This window comes from Epargyreus clarus, unplaced genomic scaffold (genome assembly GCF_041222505.1).
Source record: "Epargyreus clarus isolate Ecla_fem2 unplaced genomic scaffold, WU_Ecla_fem_2.2 ptg000007l, whole genome shotgun sequence".
NCBI classification, from domain to species: Eukaryota; Metazoa; Arthropoda; class Insecta; order Lepidoptera; family Hesperiidae; genus Epargyreus; species Epargyreus clarus.
The window spans coordinates 22,154,602-22,169,373 of NW_027332215.1; the positions used below are offsets into that span (position 1 = coordinate 22,154,602).

At 34.2% G+C, this 14,772-nt stretch overlaps 1 protein-coding gene across 1 annotated transcript in view; it reads right to left on the minus strand.

The window, feature by feature from the left end:
• LOC140743666 (transmembrane protein 198) overlaps nt 1-14,708 on the minus strand; it is a 30,294-nt gene extending 15,586 nt beyond the window's left edge. Inside the window, exons 1-4 of the mRNA XM_073075111.1 lie at nt 14,308-14,708; nt 9,651-9,869; nt 7,576-7,686; nt 6,658-6,809 (exon numbers count right to left, since the gene is read on the minus strand). Coding sequence (XP_072931212.1) covers nt 6,658-6,809; nt 7,576-7,686; nt 9,651-9,831 — 444 coding nt within the window. The 5' untranslated portion in view covers nt 9,832-9,869; nt 14,308-14,708. The remainder of the gene's footprint in view (nt 1-6,657; nt 6,810-7,575; nt 7,687-9,650; nt 9,870-14,307) is intronic.
• Nucleotides 14,709-14,772: the final 64 nt, after the last annotated feature.

A 14,772-nucleotide genomic window follows, 5' to 3' on the forward strand; every position in this document is an offset into this window, starting at 1 on the left:
AGGTTATGCAATTCAAAGGCAATCTGACTTTATCCGGCACCGCGCGAAACCCACGTCTGATGACAAACTGTTTATGTATAAGTACCTATTAGGGAGGAAATGGCTTTCGCAAATGAGCAATACCGCCCAGGTGCATCTGTAACCATTGAAGTAGGCGTGTGGCATATTATATAAATAGGCGTGTGCGTTAAAATCAAAATAGAAATATTTTTCGTGTAGCGTGAAGGCACGTGAGTTAGAATAAAAACAAAAATATTTTTTTATTCAAAGAAACCTCTTTAATGAATTCTTTTTGAACGTCAATATAATGTACCATAATTTGAAAGGAAATTTAAATAACTTGGAAATGTATGTCACTTCCAAGGAAACGACGTAGCACTTATTACCAGTGTAAAACGGAAAAGTAGATCAAAGAACAAAGATACAAAGCAAACTATTAGTCGTCCAATACCGAGTATAGATACTAAATAATTCTGTTTGATATCAAAGTAATATGACAGTTTGCGGGCCGTCTGGTTCGCTATAAAGTAAAACCCGAGGTAAAATTCGTTTAAAAAATTATTGTAAAGTAGTGGGTTGGATAAGGATATATTATCTAGAGCTACTGTTCTACTGCTGGACAAGAGTCTCATACATTATTTAGCCAATACGAATTAGATTTCATATACCTTGGGAAAGTCCTTTATAAAGTCCAATAAAACGATAACCAATTACCATACATTAATGATGATAAAATTACTGAAAATTATGATTTATTACCTATCATACACATAAGAAGACCCCGCTGCTGTAATGTTACATACATACTAGAAATGATCACATGAACATCCGTAATGAAATAAATTCCACTCCGATTTAAATTTTCCGGTAACGAGCATGTTCGCTGTTTACAAAAGTTGGAGCCAAGCATACCGATGTAGGAGCTTAAAAGCCGGTGCAAACTATTTCGTTTACATCCCCATTCGGAATACTCGCACAGACATTTCGAAAACTTTCAATAATGGAATCCTTTTATATGCTAGTAACCATTGGAAGAGTAGTCAAAGTCAAAGACATTCATATGGTAGTAGGTAATGGATCGAATATGGGGAGATAACAAATAGAGAAAAACCATTTGGTAATATACCACAATACATGTCAACCGTCAATAAATCCCAGATGGCATAAGTGTGAAACGAGATGAAAATTTTGGAGATACAAGATATTTAATACCATTGCAATTAAATATTTTAATCTCTAGTTCCTACTAAATTCACTAATAATTGTGTCAATATGTGAGATTACTTACCAACGCAACCGTTGTTAGTTTTCTTGATTCTATGCTATAATAATTATATTAAAAACTGTTTTATGTGAAATTTATAAATTTTCAAGCAATAAATCAAACTTATTGTTTCCCCATTTTAAAAAGTACATCTTTGCGTTATACAAAACGGCAATACTTACTCATATTTGGATTAACTTTTTCATTTATTATAGTAGGCACTTTTAATTCTGACATTTTTAAATGCAGACCTAAGTCCATTATTCGGTCAACTTTATCACGGTTATGTCAAATTTATCAGAACAGCGATAGTGTATAGAAATTCAAAATGTCATAGGATATAGATTGAAATGGCGGACTACGAATTAGTCAGTTGTATCCATACCTAACTTACAAAAGTATCTCATGGTGATTATAATACGTAGGTACGGTCACAAACGGGGTCAATAAACTAACACACAAGATTCGTCAGAGAGGTTCTCCCTTCTTTAAGATTAAGAACAAGATTTGTCCAATTACTTACATCGAGAGTTAGCAACAGCGCACAAGCAATACAGGCAGGCTTATTTATTTACTTCTCCTATTTTATTAAGAAATAATCTACAGTATCATTACTAGAATATAATTTCAAAACAATAACAGATAAACAAGAGGTATCTATTATTGTACGATTGATGTAATAATAATTAATCCATATTCTTTACGAAACAAAAACTGAGTGGATGAAATTGAATACTCAAAATTAAAATAAGATTTTGATATATTCGTAATATTTTGAGTCTTTAACTCTATACACAAACTTTGGGTAAATAGGTATATATATTATTATTTACATACTAATTAAGAAAAATCGCTCAATGCGCTTAAAGAAACATTAATGAAGTTAGAAGAATTACAAAGCAAACTTTTCAGGCAAATAACATAACAAATAGAGAAAAGCATTACCCCTACAGTCGTGTAAAAGAAGACTACCTACATATATACCTATATAATCGAGTACACAGTATCGAGCGAGCATATTACATGGAAGTACGAGTATATGATATAAACATCGCTTGTCAGTCGCACGCGCAGCGTTTGCAATTGAGGCCGCCATTATATTGTTAAACCGGCACATTAGTCTATTGATTCAATAGCTGTTACTGCACAATTACGGTGCACTGTTATGCCTATAGGCAGGGTCCCTCCCCACCTCTTTCATAGACTAAATATTTAACTAGTTACATAAGTGATACAATGCAGGTACTTCAACAATAGGGCCATATTAGCCTATAGATACACACGCAAAGCATTCAATTACAGATAAACTAGAAAATCAGTAGCTCAAGTTACATACACATATAATTAATACAGATGAATAAGATTAAAATATACAAGAAATTTTCAAAGATATAGCAAAAACCCAGTACTTAGTCATAAATTAACCAGCCAGTCCATCACTCACGATAGAACATTTGAAAATGTTGAACAAATATTCTTTCTCAGAATTCTAACATTATTTTAAGTTCAGCAAGTACGCTATTCAAATTACGGCCCGTCCTCACGATACACGTCTCGGTATGAGAAAATCGATTCATCGCAAGTGTGATGACCCTCCCAGACGTGTGCATCTGTCGGTGCAGGTTTGTTAGGTCCTCTTCCATTTACACAAAGCGAACGAGCAAAACCTCTGGCAGCTAAATGTAGCAGGTGTCAATTGTTGCGTAAAAATCCAAAACCCGAAGTTTGGTACAAAGCCCCAGGACGACGGAGCACTAACCTCAGGTCAGAGGACAAGAGGTCGAAAGACGCTCTGAACAGATGAAAGTTAAAACTAAGCGCGTTTTAATTACTTGAGTCGAATTTGTTACAAACATTGATTCGATTTGAGGGCACGTAAGCCGTTGGTCATTTCGTTTGTTATCTTTTGAAATAGTCGTTAAACTTTATGAACAGTGTAAGGTATTTTCTTTGTAAGATTGAAGTAACAAACTAGCGTAATATCCCTCCAGCATCGCTGACAGGGTATGCCTTCCAACAAAACTTAAAGTGCTTCACGCCAAAAGTAAGTGTGGCAATGCTAGCTCCCCCTAGTCATACTGGGTCTACAATTTTTCAAAATTGATATTAATTGGCCACTAGTCCTAATATGCCCATGACCACCCAAGTTGGTGACGAGGGCGTATTTAGCAACGGAACGTAATATGGGTGGGCTATGGATAACAGTATTTAACTGTTTTAATATTTAGTCACTTAGTCACATGTAAAGAAACCTACCGAGCGAGACCTACATAGTCGTTAGCGGGTGTGCTTATTTGCAAACGTTTAACGACTTTTATACGTTTTCTTACCAATCAAATTAATGGGTTCTAGCAATAACGCTGCGCCTCGGGCCCGGCCTTAGTGTTAGTTTTCCTTTGAGTGACGGCTTCGTATAACGGAGTATCTACACCTGGACATCATCTTGAATTAAGGTCTACTATGTAGGTACAATGTACCCGTCAACATTTCGGATCCGTTCGAAAGTTTGACGTAAATATCCGAAGCAACTATCATAATTATGTATTTTTCTCGATTAATTCGGACAGGCACTGGGCACATCCTAGCTCGTAGTATGTAATTACATACTTAATTTAATTTTTGATTGGTTAATTGGTTAATTTTTGACCAGAGTGCGTAAGATAATATTTTCGTATGTTTCTTTCTTAGGCACCGCCTTATAGCTTGATGGATTTTAACATATGAGGTGTTATTGAATTCGTCTAAATTGTGTGAGTAACATAGCCTATATTTTAAGCAGGCGGGTTTTTTATAATAATTATGTTTATATCGCAAACCTCTGGAGGAAAATATTAATTGCACACATACAGAAAAGAACTCTAATATACAACGAAATTGTAGCGAAATTAATACGAATTAATGGGCGGAACGCAACATCGTCATAGCACAAAGGTAGAAGAGGCAATTGAATAGCGAGCCAATAAGTAGTTGAGTGGACCGTTACTGGAAAACTGGAAATTTTACTGCATCAATGGGCCAATTTAATTTAATTAATCTACCACTCGAAATTTAATTTTGAGTGCACACATAATCGTAAAACAATAACAGAAAGCTGCGACGAAAATATGTAAATATCCATGACGATTCGTAACTAAATTGGTTTCAACGAACTTAAACTCAGCTATTCACCCTCGGAAGGGTAGCACGGTAAATAAATTAGGTTTAAGTCGAAGTCCGAGTACTTATCCACTTTGTGTGAAGTGCATTGAACGATTTAGTCTGGAAGTTTTTATCGGTTTTTTGTGACGTTAAGTGCCTTTTGTTTAAGCACCCCTAGACGTTTCATATATTTTTTTATGAAGTTGGTTCTTGCTCTTTTTGTAACAGTTCGAGTGAAACTTAGTTGTTGCGTAAAACGCATTGTTTAATTCGACGTTTACTCTGTAGTTTATGCATCCGTAAAATAATTTTCAGATCAGAAAGTAAATTTTACAAAAATATCCGTTAAAACAAGTGTCCAATATAATATTTTCGGGATACACACAGAAAAGAGTTAAGCTGTGATTTTTTTTTATTAACCTAACCGAAGCGTGAATCTGAAAGTAATGCAAACGAGGGAATGTCCGTAACTTCGGATTACATGCGTACATAGTACATCCCATAATTCATAAATTAGCGATTGCAATTTGTGGTGGCAGTACTCGTGGCGTGGGTGTGTTTTCCACGTGTAAGTTGTATATGAAATTATGTGTTTATTGTGAACGCGAAAGATTCCGGTTCGTGCCGCTTTGCTGAGTAAACTCGTTTCATTATATTAATAGAATTGTATGCACAGTTTGCGCAATGGGGTGTTTTTCCGATGGAGACGTGACTAAAAATTCAGACAAAGGAAGGGTATAAATAAACATCTTTTTACAATAATTAATAGGAGTGACAGATACTGTTTGATCGGCATTGAATATTGATGTCACGGCCTTTTATAGATGCGGTATGCGGCACTCAACACAGATCGTTTAAGTTTTTAAAGAAATTTAAAGCGACAGAGGCTAATAATAAAATTCGGAATATTTCATGTTTGTGCATGCCAATATAATTTAGCAATGTAATATATACTCTATGACTTGATCTATGAATAGATACCGTTATTTTTTTTTAGTCACAAATTGTTTTTCAAAAGTAGCGTATTTTTAAAATACTCTGATATGCGTAGTTAAACACGTATACTGATAATAATTTATTTATTAATAGTGCAATGTCATTATTTCGGGTAAATCGAAATATGACATTTAACTTACCGTTTTTTAAGTTGTTTTAAATATATTTATATGTTGTTTAAAATTTAATGGGAATTTTAGTTTTTAATCTTTATTAAAAGGACGTTGTAAAAAGTTAAATGTGAGTTTAAGTTTTATTACCGTCAAGGAAATCATAAATCGTAAAAAAAAAACATAATGAAACACTCACATTTCACAATTTTTAAACACAAATTATATATACATTTTATAAGAAATAAATTTGAATTTTAAAATTTATATTACTTTAATAATAATTCCTCAACAAGTTATGAATCATCTCTCTGAGCTATGACTTGATTATTATTCGTAGGATTATGATGCATATACATCGCAACTTGTTTGTACAAATTCAATGATTTATTTGTTATTGCTTGAAGAACAAAATATTAAATCATGAATCCATCTCCAACCTGTCTTACCGTATCTTCCGTAAAAATTGCAAGTGGTCGCTAACGAGAATCGATCGTTGCCCTCCCGGACATTTGTACTCAACCCTTAATATGATTAGTTCTGTTCAAATGCGATTTCGCATTCGACCCCTTCAAACCAAAATGCAGCAGCAAAAGTGGCAAACACGCATGCAGTCCATCTGATAGTAACTGATCACTCCCGCTCATGAACATCCGTAACTAACTACATATCAAACAGGAGCCTTGTCAATTCTGAGGTCTTAATGGTCACTTCGTCTTCGGCATCCATGCTTTCCACCTAAACATAATAACTACTTCGCGCAAGAAATTTATAAGGCGGTGGTACCTCCCACGTGAAGCATACTCATTTTACTATCGCTATAAAAAAGAATCAATGATAAAATTAATGTTAATTATCAGCTTATTAAAGTCCCGTTGCCGAGCTCGAGTCTCCTATGAGAGATGCTTAAGAATTTCTACCAATAAGTCAAGTGGCAATAGACCTCACAAACTTTTGCAATCATTGTTGATTGGGAAAAATCGAACGACTAACTTGAACTTAAGTATAATAAAATCTAAGTTTCGAAGTTAAGGGAGAAGTCAGTGAAAAGGAGATACAAACATGAGAGATGCAAGCAAAAGAAATTACATCAAAAATTCAAAGAGTAGTCATAGATTGTTATTAGAAAGTTAAATCCGAAGTACTCACCGTGTTGGGCCTATTGTCCAGGAAATGGTCGTAGATGGCGAGCCCGGCGAGAGCCAGCAACAGGCCGGTATGGAAACCAGTCATGAAGAGTCCCACATACTGAATCAGCATGGTGATGAGCCCGAAGAGCAGACCAGCGCAAATTGCGACACCTGCAAAGACCGACACTTAACTATCTTGAACCTATCTCTCAGCAAGCACTCGAGAAGTTTGGCGTTGCTGCATTCTGGATTGAAGTAGCCCGACGCAAATTGCTTTATCTGAGCAGAATGGAGATTATATATCTTGAACCTATCCATCGAATCTAGTGTGGAAATGCTATGTTCTGAATTGAAGAAGACAAGTGCAAATTCCCACAGCTTTAGCGATAGAATCTTAAAATTAACTATCTTACAGCTCACGGCGTTCGCGCTAATGCGATCTGGATAGAAGGCGCAGGTAACTTCCCTTACAAAGACAGACACTAATTCGTGAACCGATTGAAGTCTAATAAAAGTGGAATCTAGCTTCTGTCTTATAAATAGAAGCAAATTGCTTCATGAGCTAAGATCGATACTGATATAATATTGAAATTTTATTTCTTCTAGTCCCCCTTCGCAGTGGTCGAGATGCGACTAAAATAAGCTGTAATCACCAAACCATATTTTAGATTTGTGTCAAAAACCTATTAAATATAAATATTGCTTTTCTGCACTTCTTTTGCTTATAAACCATGTCAAATCTCCTGCCCGTTCATGCTCGCATTCAAAGGCATCCACAGTTTTCGCTTCACGTATTACTATAAAGACTCCATATAATAAAGTTATATATTCTACTGCATAAATGCAGTCCGCATTATGAAAGTCGTACAAAGAATCCGACTTCCTCAACACCAACTTTGGGATGGCCTAACTTGGACTTCGCTTCCTATCTACTTACCGACATTACCATAAGGTGGCATTAGATACTCCTGCAGGCAGATAAGATACACAATGGCCGATCCAAATGTGAAACCCGTTAGAAACATGCTGGCTTTGAAGCATCGATAACCTGAAACAATAATGTGATCGTTAAATATAAAACTCCGGTATTCTCATGAGGAGTATTTCACGTATAAGCACCGAAGGGGTGAAAGGATCTTTGCTTATCGATGATAGGGTTTATGATTATATCAGCAACATTAATTACTTGTGGTTACATTTTTGCATATTAAAAAATTTCTTATTCCAATGTTTAGGTAATCTTAGGCAAAGAGCGAGTTATGTCTATTTTCGCTGCCAGAGTGGGCGGGACGGGGGGACTTCTGTCATTCAAAAGTACTAAAGTTCTGTATTCTTATAGATTAGCTAATTTGCTTATGCGTATGCTATTTGCTTAATTAGCTGATGTCTTTTTTGTGTTTTTCTTATGTTCGTAATAGGTATGTCTTATTGTTAAGCTTAGATGGAACGCCGTTGTGGTAAAGCACTAACTTTAATTTTCCGATATATTTATATACATACACATAAGGTAGAATTCTCACATATAAAAACATATTATTACATCACCCCGACTCACCCCGCTCTATGTTTAATTGAAACGTAAATAATAGTAAATCACATAACATAATTATGGTAGTGATCAGGGGTTCCCAAAGTGTGCGCCGCGGCGCCCTGGTGCGCCGTAGAAAGTAAAGAGGGGCGCCGTGAGTCGATCCGCTAATTATTTGACACCACAAATATTGGCGTTTTGATTCACATTGATTTGACTGAATAAATATCGTATTAAATTTTTGCTTTTTCTCAAGTATTTCTTGTTGTTTTCCGTTTAAAGTCTTTTAAAATAACATAAGTGTGGTACAATTTTATATTGTGGTGTTTTAATTTTCGTTTCGATCAACCTAACGTAACTACTATTATTGTGGGTAACCTATTTCTTTCGACTGTCTTCTTCTAATAGTTAGCTAGAACAGGGCGCCGTGAAAAAATATCGAACTTGTAACTGCGCCGCGGGTTACAAAAGATTGGGAACCCCTGGTAGTGATCATAGATTAGTAAAGATACTTCGCCGCCTTGAAATTGAATGAAGCCACAAACGGCTTATTAGTATGTTCTTTTTTGAATTCTTGACAAATAAAAACATTTTTCGAAAAAAATTACGAATAAATAACTAATACTGAATATAATTTGAAATAATAAATAAATATTATTATTTCAAATATTTTAGGGACATTTTAGCACGGAGACGTGGCAAAACTTTTTTACGCAACTATTTCAATTCTCAAAACTGGGTACATTTTCTTGTTAGGAGTGAGTTATCTTTACTAATCTATGGTAGTGATGAGTACTCATTAAACCGCTATACCTAACGGTTACGATAGAACATTCGCTATTTACGAAAAAAATATTGTGACCGCGCCATAAATCATTTCATTTCATTGACAATCTGAATCCAAACGGTTATTTCACTTTCGTTTTATGCGAACGAGATGCATTTTTAAAGCAAACAGCATATAAACAGTCCAGGGAAAAATATCTCACGCTGTAATTGGGCCAGTGCCAGACTGAATGCTGTTTCCCGTTTTAATGAAAGTTTCAGAAACATTCTCGCAAGTCACAACAAAACTATGCATATATAATCTGGATCATTAAAGATTTGAAAGTAAAATGGTAGCGTCTACACAGCAAAGTATGGTCAGCACAAAAGTTATTTAATTGAAGTATTACTTAATAATCTAGATAAAAATAGTTTAAAAAATATTTTGAATTTTGTTATTATTCTTATTTATAATTTTGAATAAAGATAAGTTCACTATTTATTCCACCAAAAACCAAAACCATACCTATGTACATTTATATCATTTAATATGTGTGTATTTGTTTATTTATATGTGTGTATTTGTTTATTTATTATCATTCCTATAACACCTATTATAAATAACAAACTGCTGCCTGATCAGCTGTTTTTAAAGGATTCATTTCAAACTACTTTTTCGTTACACCGTAAAACGTGACATTTAATACATGCATACTTACCAAATAAAGTGTATACAATTCCGAAGGCAATATACATAGCGCATATGACGCTAACTATTGGATCGTAGTTGTAGTCGACGGAGGTGCAGTAAGAGCCCTCGATGTGCGGCCCGTTGAACTTGATCGTCATGTTGGGAGGTCCTCGCGTCACCGGCGGCACGAGCTGACCCACTGACGACATCTTATATCCACAACGATACTTCAGATGACGTTTGTGCTCTGCAAAGAACATTAGCTTTAAAGGTGGAAAAACCACTGCCTTACTGCCCATAACTATTTCGGCCTTACAACAGCAGTGTTAAGCTGCCGTGTTCTGTCTTAAAGGATGTGAAAGTGAGACACGTATATGGGTCTAACTTAGTTCTCAGAAGCATCAACGCATCTGTAACAGTCTTCAGATCGGACTCTTAACCCTATTTGGGGTTGCTTACAGTATTTACCCCTCATCACCAGAATCATGTTTGTGTCCATATTCAAGCATTAATCTCCTTACTAGACGGATTTATTACACATGTATTGCCCAAAAATTATAGTGACCACATACCATGACTTAAATCGCACCCTCGTTTACTACTTTAATTTCATAAATAAAAATATATTTATAAATATGTATTAATATAACTCTCACAACTCAGATTTAATCTTGATTGTAATTGCGTGTGCAGTTTTGTTTGTTTAAAGGTATAAAAATAACAACTAAGAGCGTGCGGACAAGTTACTTAGTTTTATCTTCCTTTTTGGTGAAACAAGAACAATCTATATACAATAAACATAGATTACAAGTGAGAACATCGTATTTTAGGTAGATAAATTAGGAATGTAATTAATAAACCGTTATATAATCACGTTAAACCCTTTCGTTCAAAATGCAATGATTTTTCTAATAAAAGCACAATATGCAAACGGATTAAAAATAATACATATTTCTATAATCTGTAATAATATCTTTCATTTTTACATAATATTCCGTTTTGTCCGAATGACCTTAATTCTGCTATTAGTTATGAAAACGCGCTTTACCATTTTCATACTTTCAGTTTTTCAAGCGTAAAGTTAGTCGCAGTTTAAAATTCCGAAACGTTTACAAAAAAACTTAGGACTGATTACGAGCTGCATATTTATGAACAAAGTTCAGTTCGGAATCTAAAAAAAAATGCACAAACTTACTACATGTATTTTTTAATGTACCTATCTACGCGTACCGTTACGTACGATTTTAATTTCCGTAACGATGAAGTGCTTAAGTAAACGAAAGTTACCGGCACAACTCTTAGAATTAGCAAGTTAAACTGGCAATGGGTTGGCCATATCGTTGGCCGTACGTTGCCGTTGGACAGACAGGCGATGGCGTAGGTTCCTCAAATGGAGACCCCGTCTGGGCCAAGTAAGTATATAACAATTCCTTCACCAGGTGGTCTGATGACTTGAAGAGGACGGTGGGAATCCGCCAAGCTCTGCAGATTAGGGGAGGCCTATGACCCCATCGAGCTTGGGCTCATTTAAAACATTTTGGCCAGGACTCTGGTCCTACATAATATCCAGGGATGACATGATGGAGCTGCAAAAGGCCATGGGAACTCTGTAATAAAAACTTGACAGGGTTGCATTGGTTAATTACCAATGCAACCCTGTAAGTTTGATGCGTGTTTGCAAGAACTCTTATCCTACACCAGAGACTGATGTTGGAGCAGGAAGGTGGCCATTAAATATGTGTACATAACAATGCAACACAGAGACCAAACAGTTTCTTAAAATAATTTGTTTCTTAGTCTTTTCATGATAAAAATGAAGATGATTTAATTATCTTTCCCGATTTTACATGATAAGTTACACTATGACAGTAACTAAATAATAATTTGATGATTGTTTCTCAAGTGAGAGCTAAAACTAATATAAATGGTATCTTACTTCATTTTAAAGTAATATAAAGCAATTGTAAGATTGATAGGAATTGTAATGCATTTGTGATCGGCCTCAAGTGGCACCCTGTTGTGTATGGACTTATTTACAGATGTCTATAGGCGGCAGTGAACATTTACCATCATTGAACTGCATGCTTGTATGATAAAGTAGTTAAAAAAAATAGGATTTATTCCGTGGCATCCCTAGACCAACAAACTCCAACCAGGAAAGAGCTGATGATCTACAATCATCTCAAGACTTTTTTTAATAACATAGCTAAAAACACTATAAAGTCATCATATCCAACACACCAAAATCGAAATTGCATCATCATTTCAGGAGCTAGAATATATATGACGTACCCCCCGGATGTTTAAATTGATGAATGGCGGGAACTTATCTGCCAAATTAATATGAAAAAATATATATTTTCTTGAAAATTTTCCTTTTTCTTTAATTTGTCACATAACATTACTTCCCAGAATTTGATCCTTGTAAGCGAAACACTGTCAGATAGTGGAATAATATAGATGGTGTATTTTTTCAAAATGAACTCGTTCGATTCCCGGCTAAGGAAAAAGATATTTTCAAAAACTATTGATGCAGTTTTAATTTTTATCAAAATCGGCCTCGTAACTCCTTTCAGCATTTTTCGCTAATCCTTATAGTTTCGGATTTGGCCCTGAAGGCCTGAAGGCCTGAAAATGTTTACGATTAAAATAATTAATGCAACAATACTTTTATTACAAAAAAATTTTTAACGAAAAATACAACCGACTTCTATGTTACCACAAAGTAAAAAATAATTCAAATAAATGTTGGTTTAGTACATATTTCTGAAGTCGGCGCTCGATGTATTTCGTTGGATAACGATGTAAACAGCGTGTCTAACATGAGCATAAAAAATTTTTTTCACCCTTTTTAGTGATGACATAATAACATTTATATTAATACAATATAAAATTGTATAAAGGTGAACATGAATTAAAGTAAGGTCTGAATTTACATTGATTGGAACCGCCCGCTTGCAGGGCGCGGCAGCGCTCGTTTAGTTTTATATTGTCTTATATGTTCCAACCTAACCTAACTAAATAGACAATGATGAACTAGCTTTGCAATTGCATTAGAACCTACACCAAATATCTTCAAACACAACTCAATTATTCCCATTGGTTGAGGAGCTACATATTTTGTCTCCGAGCCACATTATAAGACCCTTAAATAGTCAATGATGAACTGGCTTTGCAATTTCGTTAGAACCTACACCAAATATCTTCAAACACAACTCAATTATTCCCATCGGTTGAGGAGTTACATATTTTGTCTCCAGAACCCACTCTGATCCTCATCATATTTAAATGGGACCAACTTGTAGCAATTGTCCACACACGAAATTAAAGACATTAAAATAGGTTCATAAATGGCGAAGTTATGGCTGTTATATTTACATGGGTGGAGGAGTTCCCCTCATTTTCTCCAGAACCCATCGATGGATCCTAACCATATTTAAATGGGACCAACTTCCAGCTATCTCTACACAATAAAAAAAGAATTATTAAAATCGGTCCACTAACAGCGGAGTAATTCGTGTACATACATAAAAAAAAAAAGGTAACCGGCCGAATTGATAACCACCTCCTTTTTGAAGTTGGTTTAAAATACAATCTTAATAAGAAAACCTAATCTGAATTGAATCTACAGTATACATTTTTATATAACCATAACCAAACGAATATGCGTAATAATCGGTGTTTTAGACTTATAGAAACGAGTATAACAACTAACATGTTGAAATATTTTTTTCTCAAAGAATACATATTTCTTAGTCATTTAACACTGTATTTTAAACGCATTAATTATCTTATGTAATTAAATACGAAATTCTTAAATTAATTAACAGGAAGTATAAATCAGATATTGATAACACATATAGTCAGTGGTACCGTTTTAATTGCGACGGACCCTTACCAGGGGCAGAGCATAATGCAAGCATATTTCGGCATTTTGAAAGAGTGTATAACATGATGTCTACTGATCAACAATATAACAGAATGTGTGTCAAAAGACATAAAATTATTTATGAGAATTTGGGTTCAAGTTGTTCATAACTCTATTTTCATACAGAATGTTCACTATTGTAAGTTTTTTAAATATGCAACACTATGAGGATAAGAAAAGTATATCTATAAACCCAATAAAGTTAGTGAGAGTTTACATGGACATGAAGGTATATTTTTTATCAATTAACAAATATTTCTTTATGTGCAATTTATTTAAATTTTTTATAACTTTAACCCTAATGAGATTTTTAAATATATAATAATAATAATAATCTAATTGTTTATTTAAAGTAACAAAGACTTATTTATTTAATTACAATTATTTTTTTAGGTACATTACAATTTTATATGTAGGAAACTGCAATGGGAAATAAATCTACAGTCTACTCTATTGCTTATCATTTTAAAGATACACGTATTGCAGAGATGTGAGACAATCTAACTGATTGAAGTATTTAAAAATACTAAGACCTTCACCAATAAGCAACTTTAGTTATCAAAACATACATAAAAATATCGAAACCATACCCGCGAGATTGCAGACATCGGAACACTTTCACCGTATGTCTGTAGAAAATAGATCAACAACATCAAATTAAAATATACACGAAACAATTATTCAAATATTTTATTAAACCAAAAAACAATCATATCTAAAACTAAAAACGTTATAAAATATATTGTAAAACACTCACCATTGTACGTCAACTCGTCAATTTCACATTGTAAACTAAATAAACGAAGTTCAGTCTCTACTCAATAACAATTACAAGAGACATAATAATTTAAACATTTAATTTTACCGTTCACTTAAATTACATCAATTTGAAACTCCATATAAACTTCTAAATTCTAAGAGACACTAGAGTAAATGAAAATTAATAACAAAGGTTTTCCTAGACTTTTCTTTTTCTCTTCTTTATTTTTCCTACGCGCTTGCACGCTCAGCCGTACAAAACCGAATGGAATGAAATGAATGAACGACTGAGCGACTAAGCTATCGCATATTGGAGTTAGTAGATATTAGGTAAAACGGAACGTATGTAGTATTAAAATTAAATTTATTGTAAAAAATTAAGTAGTATGTAATGTATATACACGTAATATTCAAATATTGTTTTATTGGATAAATAATGATGTATATTTCAAAAAGCGACGAG